The 12,976-nt window shown below is 47.0% G+C and overlaps 1 protein-coding gene across 2 annotated transcripts in view; it reads right to left on the bottom strand.

Annotated features, from left to right (window-relative positions):
- Positions 1-3,489: 3,489 nt before the first annotated feature.
- NALCN (sodium leak channel, non-selective) overlaps positions 3,490-12,976 on the bottom strand; it is a 353,058-nt gene continuing 343,571 nt past the window's right edge. For both annotated transcript variants that reach the window (XM_056109424.1, XM_056109431.1), the window contains 3 exons: positions 11,383-11,532; positions 8,958-9,075; positions 3,490-3,733 (listed from right to left, as the gene is read on the bottom strand). In XM_056109424.1, coding sequence (XP_055965399.1) covers positions 3,540-3,733; positions 8,958-9,075; positions 11,383-11,532 — 462 coding nt within the window. In that variant the 3' untranslated portion in view covers positions 3,490-3,539. The remainder of the gene's footprint in view (positions 3,734-8,957; positions 9,076-11,382; positions 11,533-12,976) is intronic.

Genomic DNA, 12,976 nt, shown 5'->3' with positions numbered 1-12,976 from the left:
TGCATGGTCTGGAGGGTGTGTGTTGGTTGGGAGCAGGAGGTCTTACAGTTTTCTGGAACTGCTAGTGAAACACTACAGACTGGTAACACATATCCTTAGATTCTAGTTAGGGAGTTTGGAGATCACCAAACCAGGGTGTCAGCTGACCCTTGCTCTGTCCGAAGCCCAAAGGGGTGCCCTTGCCTGGCCAGAGGCCTCCAGAAGCATCTTGGAGCCCAGGCATCATTTCTTGGCCTGGGAAAGCACAGCTTCCTTCGCTCTGATGTCTTCAAACACTTTCTCCTTCTTGTATCTCTCATTGAAGGACCACCAGTCAGACCAAGATCCAATTCTCTCTACTCTACCCACCTCCTCTCTCATTAGATCTGCAGAGACCATTCCCCACATAGGGCCAGGCTCACAGGGTTTTATGATTTCAGTGGGGTGGGGGATGGTTCACAATTCAATCCATCCCAGGAAGCGAGAAGTGTTCACGGGAGTGGGTTCTCATCTTCACCCCAATCTCCACTTGGGCTGCCCTGCTTCTAATATGGGGGTCTCTTAAAGGCTCTGTTACAGAAAGATCTGATGCCCAGTCAGACCTTGAAATCACCCAGCTGAGAAATGAGCTCTCACCTACAAAGAAGCAGGCAGAATCTTTCAAAATCAGGAACTGCTTTTGCCTAAGGCAATCTGGCTTGGTTTTTCTTACTCCTGGCTGCACCAAATTAATCTCTGGTAGGACACAAACCACTGGTTACTCTGATAGGTGCTGTAAAGACTCACCTCTGAGAACCAGAGTAAACAGCTTCAGGGTCCTACCATTGGCATCGGGGTCCCCTTGTGTCCTGTTAACTTGCCCTGTGCAGCACATGTGTCCCCTGACATCTTGGCATCAAATATTCTGTCTCGATGTGTCCTGGTGTCCTAGGAACGCACAGTGCTTGAATTCAAGAACAGTGACAGAAAGGTGTGCTAAGAATCAGGGACATTTACACAATGAAATACTATGCAGCTGTTAGGAAAGATGAAATCATAAAACTTACTTATAAGTGGATCGTCATGGAGAGTATCATCTAAGTGAAATGAGTCAGAAAGAGAGGGACAGACATAGAATGACTGCACTCATTTGTGGAATAGAAAATAACATAATAGGAGACTGACACCCAAGGACAGTAGACACAAGGGCCAGGATTATTGCTCTGTGGTTGGAAGCTTGCCTCATGAGCTGGGGGAGAAGGCAGCTGGAATAGAGAAGGGATCACTAAGTCAATGATGGTTGGAGGGATCATTCGGGATGGTAGATATATGCTGAAAGTAGATAAAGGATCAAACGTGATAACCTCTCAGTATCTGTATTGCAAACTATAAGACCCAAAAGTAGAGAGTATGGCGGAAATTATCTGCCATAGAGGTTTGTGTGTGGGGAAGTGGGTGGGATGGGGGAGATACTGGGGGCACTGGTGGTGGAAAATGTGCACTGGTGGAGGGATGGTTGTTCGATAATTGCATGAATGAAACTCAAACATGAGAGCTTTGTAACTGTATCTCATGGTGATTCAATAAAAATAAAAAGAAAGAAAAAAAGAAAGAAAACAAAAGAACCAGGGACCAGAGTGGTGGGTGACGGTCTCTACTCTGAATCACCCATCTGCTGACATGGTTCTAAACCCCGGAAAGGGGTACCTCTTCCCTCGTGTTTTGCCACCTGCTCTTCCTGCTTGGTGGGGGGGACTGCAGAGAGAATCTTTGTGGGAATGGCCTGGCTACTTTGTTATGTCAGGTGCTGCAGCTTTAAAAGCATTGCGTTTCCATCCTGGCTTCTCTGTGGAAGGTAGAAAGAAGCAGGGCTCTCTGCGGAGCAGCAATCAGACTCCTGGGAAGGCCTTGGCAGCTTTGTGAGTGAATGGAGCTGTCTGCTCAAGTGTAATGAGCAGAAAGAAAAATGAAATCTTGTTTTCAGGCTGCACTAGGACAGACCCGAGGCTTTCCTTTCAGTTGCAGGTTTGGACAGTTTGGGGGTTCACTCTGTCTTATTTGCGCAAACGTGAAAGAGGAAGAGATTTTCTGCCAACTAATTACAGAGGGGATGCTTGCATGCATGGTTTACAAAAGACAGCTCCACCAGTGACCCTGTCCCTACAGCCACCTCCCTGCCCCAACCCTAAGACAAGAGGTTATAAAGGATGAATTCAGAGCAAATTCTTTTACAAATCCAGTATTTATTTTCTTTTCTTATGTACAAAAAGAAAACCCCACATAACTCAGAACATAAAACCACTGTGCCAACTTTACCTGTCCACAGTCTTCTGGTCACAATTAATAACTGAAACAGGACACTCCCCATCGCAATATACATCTTCCTGTTTTGTGAATGTTAGACAGAGAAACAGACAAGGCAAACAAGGTGGATGGCAAAGGACTGAGATAGTCCCTGTTGGAAATAACCCACCTACACAGCACATCTCCAGGACTTGGTGTAATCCACATCTAATCCAGTGCATGTTAGGTTTCCAAGGGGACCCTTGATGTAAGAAACAAATTCATTGGAGTCGGGGTGTAACACTGCTGAATCCAGAGCAAACTTTTTACAGAGAATCATTATTCCAGAGGAGAATCTGGAATTGAAGTAGTCATCTTTGAGTTGGTCACGGCAGTGGTGTTGGGATTAACTCATAATGTCTTTCTGGTTTATGGCAAGGACCGGTAATGGGGACCATGAAGCGAATAATAGCATCAGAAGGCAAAATTTGTTTTTATCAGTCACATAGTGTCCTTTCAATTTTCTTAAAAAAACTCAGCTATTAAGATCTTTCAAGAAAGTTAGCATAGTTCCATAACTGTATCCCAGAGTGATCTACATACACTGGGTTTGTTGAAACCAGCCAAGTTTTGTGCCAATTTATTTACCTGCAACACACAATTTTCTTGGAAGCAGGTAACAGTTCCTTGAGTGACAGAGAACATAAATGGAATTGTTCTGAGCTCTAAATATCTGTGTGTATTTTACAAAATAACTGAGAACAAGAATATGCTTTTTAAAATTCAGAATCTGTAGTTTGTAAAACTACTATTGTTTTAGCATGAGTTCAATGCTGATCTTTTTCAGATCAATCATAAATGAATAATTCTCCCAAGAGAAGTAATTCTAGTGGAGGGGGGTTATATGAACAAAGAATCTATAGTTCCTATATCATAAATGTCAGCCACATGGGCTTAGCACTCTTTCTTAGGGCAGGGGGGATAGCACAGTAGAGCAGACATAAAAATACACCTTGAATTACCGAGACAGAATATATGAAACTCGTGACTGCGCTACATCTGGGGTTGGAATAGTTTCTATTATTACCAGTACAGACTATGCACATTTTCTAGAAGATATGGGAATAACCCATGGTATGCACAGCTTTTCTGCCTTCTTCTGGCAGGACAAAAATGCATGTTAAGACTCTGTTGTGACAAGCTGTAGTTACAATGAGGTTCTGATGTTCACTGGACACTGAGGGAAAGCAGAGACCATGGCTTTTTACCACTGGATTGTCCTCTGCATTGCCTTCCGCCTAAATGTCCAGAAGGTCGTCCCCACTCTCATCGCTCTCCACGGTTAACTGTCGGGTCCACCACTTCTTGACTTCAGAACCACAGGAAGCTGCATCTGTCATGGGATTCATTTTGCACACGACTGATTTCATTGTGGTCCGTCCTCCAAACCGCAAGTTGACCGAGGACACGGAGTGGCTTATGGGCTTTGGTGCTGTGGAGTGGATAAGAATGCCGTGAGTCATGGTTCTTGAACCTAGGGTATGTTATTGCTTAAAAATCATGCTAGACCATCATGAATGCTTTTGGAGAACAAGTCTCCAAAAACAATTCCTGTTTGTAGATATTTAATATCAAGCTAGTAATACCTTTGGGTGATAGCCATGTGTGTGTGGGTGTGTGTGTGTGTGGCGGGGGGGGGGGGGGGGGTGAGAATGCTGTTTTCCCAGGTCCTCTGATATCCTTAGGGAAGCCAAAGTTCATAGCAAGTTTTAAATTGGACAGCTTGTTTTATAATGGGGACACTGTGTGAGTGTGTGCATTGAAAAAAAAAACTAATGACCAGCAGGGACAGTGTAATGGCGTGAGGGTATAAAGGTGGAGGGGCTGAGAGAGGGTGGAAGGAAGAAGTGAGCAAATAATTTTTGGAGTGTAAAAATAAGCTGAAGTATAATCATGATAAAGTAGTGATTCCCAATGAGATTTAAAGTTTGGTGGGGCATCTCTCTTATGTGTCTCAATATATTAGTGTGTGTGAAGACTTGGGGTCACGCAGAGCTTTGGGGTTCCACCGTCATAGTGATATGAGAACCAGGGTGAAATCATGTCTCTGAACTCAGTTCCACAACTGGGAAATAAAGAATGCAAATTTCCTCATTGAGATGTTGGGAGACTGAGAGTAGATTCAATGTGATGATCTTTAGCAGAACCCCAATAGTACACAGTCCTCCCCCTGCCGGGTTTACAGCTAAAGGAAGTAAATCATTACCACCCAGAGAGGCCCAGATGCTCGAGTTCTTGGCAGCATCGTTCACAACATTCAAGAAGCAGAAGTAAACTCAGTGCCACAGAAGGATGAGTGGAGAAGAAATGTGGCACACCCCATACACACCTGCACAAATCTGACTCAGTCCTAGAAGGAAGAGACGCTTCCCTGGTAAAAAAAAAAACATAAACCTAACAAGAGCCCCGTGTCCTGGAGGAGGGTGTGTTAGGTGAAACAAGTCAGACAGAAAGAGGAAACACTGCAGAGTCTCATATTTTGTGTTCCATCTAAAGGGGTCAAATTCACAGCAGCAGAGAATTGAGGAATGGTGGCTGGGGAGGAGGGTGGGAAGGGAACGGGGAGATGTGGGTCCAGGAGCACCGGGTTGAAGCTAAGGAAGGTGTGTGAGTTCTAAGATCAAAGGCGCAGCACGGAGTTCCCAATGCTCTCCCATAGGCTAGAAATGCGCTAAGAGAGTTCATCTCACGTGTTCTCACCTTGCACAATGGGTAGCTGTGTGAGGGGATGGATGTGCTAATTAGCTTGGCCGTGGTAAGCATCTCAGCATGCTTATGCTTATCAAAATACCACATTGGACACCTTAAGCATATACAATTTTATTCTTGATAGAAGAGGAAAAGCAACATGCCTAACACTTGGTACATTGCTAGAACCCTCCTCCCCCCACCCCCCCAGACGCTCCTTGCCTTGCCTTTGCCTCCCCGATCACAGCATGTCCCCAATAACCTGTTCCTTTAGTTATCACCCTTCTGTCAGTGGACTTTCTGGACTTGGATTCTTGCAGGAGACCCTCTGGACATAAGGGAACGCCCAGGATCAGGCATCTCCCCGAGATCCCATCTCTCCTCTGTCCTTCCAGTATCTGGACCACAGCCTCTGGCCTGGTGCACATCTTCATCCCCTCAGGACCAGACTCCCACCCTGTCATCCTGCCTGCAGGCTCTGCCAGGGACAGTCACTCTCTACATGCTGCCAAGTCAGATTCCGAAATCCCTGATGCCAACTCTTCAGCCTTGCTCAGAAACCGTCCAGGTTCCTAACTGCCTGCAATATGCAGTTGAAACTGCTTATTCTGTGATTTAAGATTTCAGGACTGGCCGGACCACCACCACTTCCAATGTGCCTGGGTGGGGCACCCTGAGTCCCTGAATAATAAAGTCCTAGATATAGAGGGAGCGGGTTTCTCTCTGCATTGAAGATCCACTGATCATGTTTTCTCTCCAAAGTAAGACCCAACTGTCTTCTGCTCCGTGGGACATAAAAGCTGCAGTAGAGTTTGCAGTTACCTCGTCTTCCCTGGATTGGACTGAAAGGTGTTTGGAGGATCAGGAAGAAGCCCTTAGTTGCCAACGGGGGCCCAACTATGTACAGAGAAAACCATGTCAAAGGACTCAGGCTACCTGCCATGAACAGTGATCAGATTTGACTTTTAGACAGGCAGCAAAGCACCTAGAGAACATTAGAATATGGTGAAGGCTGGTAAATGGTAGTGATCAATATCATTGCATTTCATAACCAATATCACTTCTCTCAAATACACATATTACTTACCCCCAAAAAAGGACTCGGGCTATATGGCTTTTATTTTTCTTTTGGGGTCACACCCAGCAATTCTCAGGGGTTACTACTGGCTCTGCACTCAGGAATCATTCCTGGTGGTGCTTGGGGGACCATATGGAATTGAACCCAGGTTGGCTGTGTGCAAGGCAAATGCCCTACCACGTGTACTATCACTCTGGTCCCATGGGCTATATGGCTTTATGCCTATACCTGAGTTAAATTTTTTTTTAAAACTCAGGCACCATTATTCATAGTTTTTCATAATAGAGTTTTGGACATACAATGTTCTAATCCCACTAACCAGTATCAACTTCCCTCCCCCAGTCTCCCAGGTTCTCTTCCTCTGCCCCACTCCCCAGCCTGCCTCCTTACCACTATTAGACACAGTCTAATTCCCAGAGACTCTCAGCGCAGCTTACTGCAAAGATGTACCCTCGTCACTGTAGGAGCAGAGAGAACCAATGGGGGAGATGTGTGGAAGCTTACCAAGTAATTGAAAACAGTAACACAGAAGGCTCCACAGCACCAACCAGCTCTGCAAATTCTCAGAGAATGACTTCAGTGTCACCATAATGAGGATGTTTAATGAGCTCAAAGAAATAATGAGGTGCAGGTAGGCAGTCAGCAGACCATGAGAAAGTCTGACAGTGGAAATGAGAAGACTACAGTCTGAAATGACCAAAAGAAGTAGATCTGAAAACCTCAATAGAGGGCTGGAGCAATAGCACAGTGGGTATGGAAGGGTGCCTGTCTTGCACGTGGCCAACCCAGGTTCAATTCCCCCACAGTTTATATGGTTGCTGAGCCGTCCCAGCAGTGATCCTTGAGCTCAGAGCCAGGAATACATCCTGAGTACAGCTGGGTATTGACCCCCCCCCCCCGCAAATAAACAAACAATAAAAATAAACAAAAAAATCATCTAATAGAAGGTCTGAACAGCAGAATGAGCAGCTGAGGAAAAGAATGAGAAGCTCCCAGATGAGAAGCAGAAAACGTCTAACAGAATATAAAGAAATGTTTTAAAATAAATGAACAGCACAGCAGAGAACTACGGGATGCATTCAAGAGGAAAACCATAAGAATTATTGGAGTCCCCAAAGAATAGAATGGTCAGTTCAATGAAGAGCCAATGGTCAAGGAAACCATAGATAAGAATCCCCCAGAGTGAGGAATACAGGTGCCCAGAGCCAAGAGACCCCAGGGTTCCAGGAAAGATGGACTCAAATAGAAAAACTCTAAGATGAAAAACTCAGGATCACCAAAGCCAAAAACAGAGACAGAGTATTGAAAGCAGCAAGATTTAAAAAGGAACTTACATACAAAGGAAATCCCATGTGATTTGCAGCAAATCTATGAAAAGAGACTCTACAAGCCAGAAGAGAATTGAGAGATACAGAACAAAAATTCAGTGACAGAACATATCACCAAGAACACTCAGCCCAGCTCGATTACTTATCACTCAGATCTGAAGGAACAATACGGAGCTTCAGGGACAGGCAACAACTTAGGGAATTCACAACCTTGAAACCAGTCTTGCAAGAAGCATTAAAGGAGCTTCTTTAAGAGACAAAAAAAGATTCTCAGCACTTGGCATTGAGAAATGTCATCACTCACAGCACTTACAGTTGCCTTCTACTAGATTAAGAGAGATTAACTTACTTCCAGATTACTAAAGGATTTTACACATTCTCAATAATGAATTGATGCTTCATTTATATTGAATGTTCTATGGCTATTTAGGTGTTTTTTCTTTTATAATCACAAAGATTTTTATTATAATCTTTACTTAATAATGAAAATACTTAAGCATTATCTCTAATATTTACTAACATAAAGACAATATTCCCATTCTAAGGATAAAACTCACTTTTATACTTTTTCAGATCTAGTCAGATTTTCCACTTAGAATTTTCTTAATTGCCCCCACTCTTACTAAGCCTCACATTTGCAGGCTTTATCTGTTTCATGTAAATTAAAAATATACTAGTCTGTAGCACTGTAGCACTGTCGTTCTGTTGTTCATCAATTTGCCCTAGCAGTCACCAGTAACATCTCCATTGTAAGACTTGTTGTTATGTTTTATTGGCATATCAAATATGCCACTGGGAGCTTGCCACGCTCTGCCATGCAGAGCCTTCAGTGTACACAGAGGCCTTGGGAATCTCTCCTTTCCCTGAGGATCCTGGTTCCTGCATCTTTCTGCTCTCAACCCTGGTCTCTGCACACCAGGCCCAAGGTCATTCTAGTTAGGGCAGTCTTTTTTTTTTTAATTAAATCACTGTAAGATACAGTTATAAGCCTTCATGTTTGAATTTCAATCATACAATAATTGAACATCCATCCCTCCACCAGTGTAAGTTCTTCACCACCAATATCCCCAGTATACCCCCTGCCCCGCCCAACCCTCTCCCTGCCTCCATAGCTGACAATTTCCCCCATACTCTCTCTCTCTCTCTCTCTCTCTCTCTCTACATTTGAGCATTATGGCTTGCAACACAGATATTGAGAGGTTATTACATTTGGATAGTTAGGGAAGTCTTATTTTTTGGGGGGGGTTACACCCAGTGATGCACAGGAGTTATTCCTGGCTCATGCACTCAGGAATTACTCCTGGTGGTGCTCAGGGTACCATATGGGATGCTGGGAATCGAACCTGGGTTGACCCCATGCAAGGCAAACGCCCTACCTGCTGTGCTATGGCTCCAGCCCCCCTAGTTAGGGCACTCTTAAGGGAGAATTTGTCTTCACCGGTCCATGGTTTCCAATGAACTTTTGACATGGATGTGCGTTCTGAAACCCAGGACTTCTGACACACACAGAGTAGCATGACCCAAACAGCCTTGCTCTTCGGAGCAGGAACTGCAACACGTACCTGAGGGCAGACGCCACTGCCCGAACTTCCTCTGTGGTTTCCCTGCGTCGGATGCGTCCTGCCGACTGCCACCTCGGTCGGACAGCGTGGGGCTCAGCAGCTGCTGCTGGCTGCTGGTCTGTGGAGTGAAGAACCCAGCATGAGGAGGCGTCAACCCTTCCCCGGGCTGACCCTCCCTTTCTTATACAAATGGAAGAGGGTCCTTTGCACCCTGGAGGGGCCGCGTGGCGCTGGAGATCAAAGCAGGGTCCCATGCGTGCACATCAGGAACCAGGAAACTGGTGAGATATTTTATACATGTGAAACGCTTTGAGGCTTAGCTGGATGGAGTGTTCCTGAGGGCATGTTCTTTCATAGAAATTTTGTACTGTCTCCCTCAGTTTGCTTCTGCTTTGCACGGGGAAGAATCTGGTCTCACCTCTCTCCCCACCAGCCAATGTTGAGAGGCTCCCCCCAAAAGAAAATGAAAAAAAAAAAAACCGTGCAAAACCAAAAGGGAGCTGCAATGTTCATCCAGGGAAAAACCCCAAACAAAACAGTGAAGATGGGGAGGACATCACCAAATCATGTTTTCCATTACAGTGACCTGCAGGTCTATTTTATCTCTCTGTAATATTGAGAGAAAGTAAAAATTACCCCTCATCATTGCAATGTGAATGAAAAGAAACCATTTTTTAAATCCTGAAAGAAAAATACTTAGGAAGAGTCAGCGGCCAGGGTTCACGGGGACAATGGAAAGGGGACTCGGGGCCAGAGAAATGGTCCAATGGATAAGGTGCTTACATGCATTTGGCCAGCTCGGTTCCATTTCCATCACACCATACCATATGAACCCCTGAGCACAGCCAGGAGTGACCCCTGAGCACACCTCCAGGAGTAAGCCCTAAACACTGGCAGGTGTGGCCCAAAAAGTGAACTAAAGAAGGGTTCACTGTCATGGTCACCCTCAGATGTTCTCCATCCGGACCATTTGCCCCCATTCCTGGGAACATCCCCATTGCCAGGGTAGGAGGCTTGTCTGCAGGGAAGGGTGGCAGGAAGGAGGTGGAGGCTGGCGAGCTCAGCTTGGGGGATGGTGCCTGGGGCAGCTGGAGGTTCTGGGGAGAGTGGAAACGGGGGTGCAGTTTCTGCTAGAAGCTGAGTCTGGATCTGGACAGAGCCACCTCCTCCCCACCAGGGGCTCCCCATGCCTTTCAGTTCCTGCTGGTGCTTTTGGTGCGACTGGGCTTTAGTTTTGACCAGAGAACTCCGTGAACCCCCAACTTTCCCTCCTCAGCCCCTGTTGCTGGCCATCCAGTGCTGCCCCCTACTTAGCCAATAAGCCCTGCCAGCACTTGGGAGAATCCCCCATGTTACTGTCAAGGCAGCAAAGGACCCTGCAGGGTGGGACCCCAAAGGGCTGATGGAACGGGACACCCTAGCACTGACCCATGCTCAGGTGGCAGTTCAGGACTCGCCCGGTGTCCCCAGATGCCTAGATACATAGTGCTGTCTGGGTGTGCTTGGGGGTGCTGACCCAGCTTCTGCCCTCCTGGGACAGGGCCGAACCCCAGCTCCTGCCCTCCAGGGACAGGGCTCACCCCCACCTCCAGCTTTCCTGGGACAGGGCCCACCCCCAGCTCCTACCCTCTTGGGACAGGGCCCACAGTGGCCAGGTGTCCCCGCTGCCTCTCCGAGGTGCCAATGGTGCCGTCTGCCTTCTCAAAGGGCAATGATGACTGAGTTGGAAATGAAAACCAGCCCTATCATTAACAGTATTGTCAGCCACTCTGCTTAAAGTCACTTAGGACACACATAATTAAAACAGGCTTCCTCCCTCAACACATCACGGGAAGCCTTCCTTTGAGGCAGCTGATGGCCAGTGGTTAAAGGTTTGCAAATCTCTGTGACTTAGTGGAAGGAAATGTTCAGAGCAGAGTTTCAGGTAAATCACATTCCCCTAAGTGGTAGTATTGCTGAGTTGGAAATATACATGTAGAACTATAGATGCAGAATTACAGATACAGAACTAACACAGCAGAAAAAAAACAAAACCAACCCCACCACCCCAAAAAAAGATTTCATTCAAAGATAATCAATTTTTTTAAAATCTTTTGTTTTGGTATTCTATAAATCCAAATCTTTTCTCTTTTTTGCCACCCCTGGTGGTGCTCAGGGCTTCCTCCTAGCTCTGTACTCAGTGACCACTCCTGGTAGGTTCAGGGGCGCTGGGGGTCGAACCCGCATCAGCTGCAGCAAGGCAAGCACTCCACCCACTGGACTGTCTCTCCTGCCCTTGAATCCAAATACTTAGGGATAGCCTGGAGGGAGAGCCAGATGCCAAAGGCACAGACCTAAGCTGGAATGACGTACCCAGTGCTGTCCTGCGGGAAACCGTCACTGCCTCTGTAACAGCAACGGGGACAGCAGCTGTGTGTGGCCGTACCTCAGGCTGTGCGCCGATGTCCTGGCTGTTGGCGTGCATGTCCTCGCTGGGCTGGGTGGTCTCGATGCTGGGGGGGTTCAGGAAGCGGCTCAGCTCCTGCTGCTGGCTCTCGCGCAGGCTGTGGATGATGCTGCAGGACTGTTGCTGCTTCTGTGGATGCAGGATTCCCCCTCAGGAACGGCCCGGGCAGCCCGCAGCCTGACCCTCACCCCAACCCTCTGCCCTCCCTTCCAGGAACCCGTGGGCCTGGAGATCTCCAAGGAGTGACCGCACCTGGCTCCCGACTTTCCTAGATAAGAGCCCGATTGCGAGCAAGGTGGTGTTGAGGGCTGAGATGGAGTCCTTCCGTTCTGTTCTATTTGGGTAACAGTCGAACCCGTTCATTATCACAGCTTCTATTTTAATTCTAGTAGGATTTTTATTTTAGATGAAGTTTAGTGTTTAGGGGGGCACATTCCATGTGCTCTGTCTGGCTTCCACCTGGCTCTGTGCTCAAGGCCCGTTCTTGGTGGTGCTTGGGGGGCCTTCTGGAGTGCCCAGGGTCAACCCACTCTTGGCCTTGTGCAACATGTACCCCAGCCTCTGTCTCAGTTCTCTGGTGCCCCAAGTAGGATATTTTGGCTTGTTCTATTTTCTGGGCCACACCTGGAGGGGCTCAGGGCTTACTCCTGGCTCTGCACTCAGGAATCAGTCCTGGTGGGGTTTAGGGAATCTTTAGGGGTGCTGGGGATTGCACCTGGGGTTGCTGTGTGCCAGGCAAGTGCCCTACCTACTGTTCTATAGTTTCTGCCTCTTAGTAGGACTTTTAAATCACGAACATGGGGATTAGACTCCCCCTGACCTCAGTCTCCCCTCTTTGTTTGGGTCTAGGGTAAAGAAACCTTGTCTGATCCCCTCTTCTCCTGAGTGAAAGCAGAGCAAAGCCCTGGGTGGACAGTACAACCCTGACTTGGATGTGGGTCAGTCCTCATACTGAGACCAGGGCAGCGAGGTGGGCATCCAGGGGTCCCTGTGCTCTGATGCCTGGGAGGGGTCTGGCGTCTGTGAGGAGACCAGGTGGGTGGGAAACTGCTATTAGCAACAAAAAGGACCCTCACAGGTGTCTGAGGGATGTGAAGACTCTGAGTCAGGTCACCTGGGGTTCCTGATTTCCTGGTCAAGAAGAGACTTTGGAAAAACCAGTCTGAGCAGATCTCTGACTTCTTTCCCATCTTTCCTCCTTTACTTCAAAATACATATTAACACACACTCATCCACAGCTGCAGAGCTGGGTATCAGTGACACATGTGGCTGATAGGAGCCAGTGTGTAGTCCCGAGATAGGCAGGTGATTGCAGCACAGCTTGGTCACGCTTTTCATACCCAGCCCTTCTAACAGATTTTACCCCTTAGTCAGCTCACGCCTTAAAAACCCTCACCCCCAAGGATGCCATAGTATAAACATCCTCGTCTTCCATGCTGGAAGCGTCTGTGGACTTGGGTTTGCTTACCATAATATCCACAGAAGATAGACTGGTTGTGCCTCTTCTTGATGCAAGGTTAACATGGCCTTATTATAAACCTCAATTGGTTCATTAAAATCATTTAAATTCTCA

The sequence above is a fragment of the Sorex fumeus genome, unplaced genomic scaffold, assembly GCF_029834395.1.
Source record: "Sorex fumeus unplaced genomic scaffold, SorFum_2.1 ptg000008l, whole genome shotgun sequence".
NCBI lineage: Eukaryota > Metazoa > Chordata > Mammalia > Eulipotyphla > Soricidae > Sorex > Sorex fumeus.
This window is presented reverse-complemented; position numbering and strand designations above follow the sequence as displayed.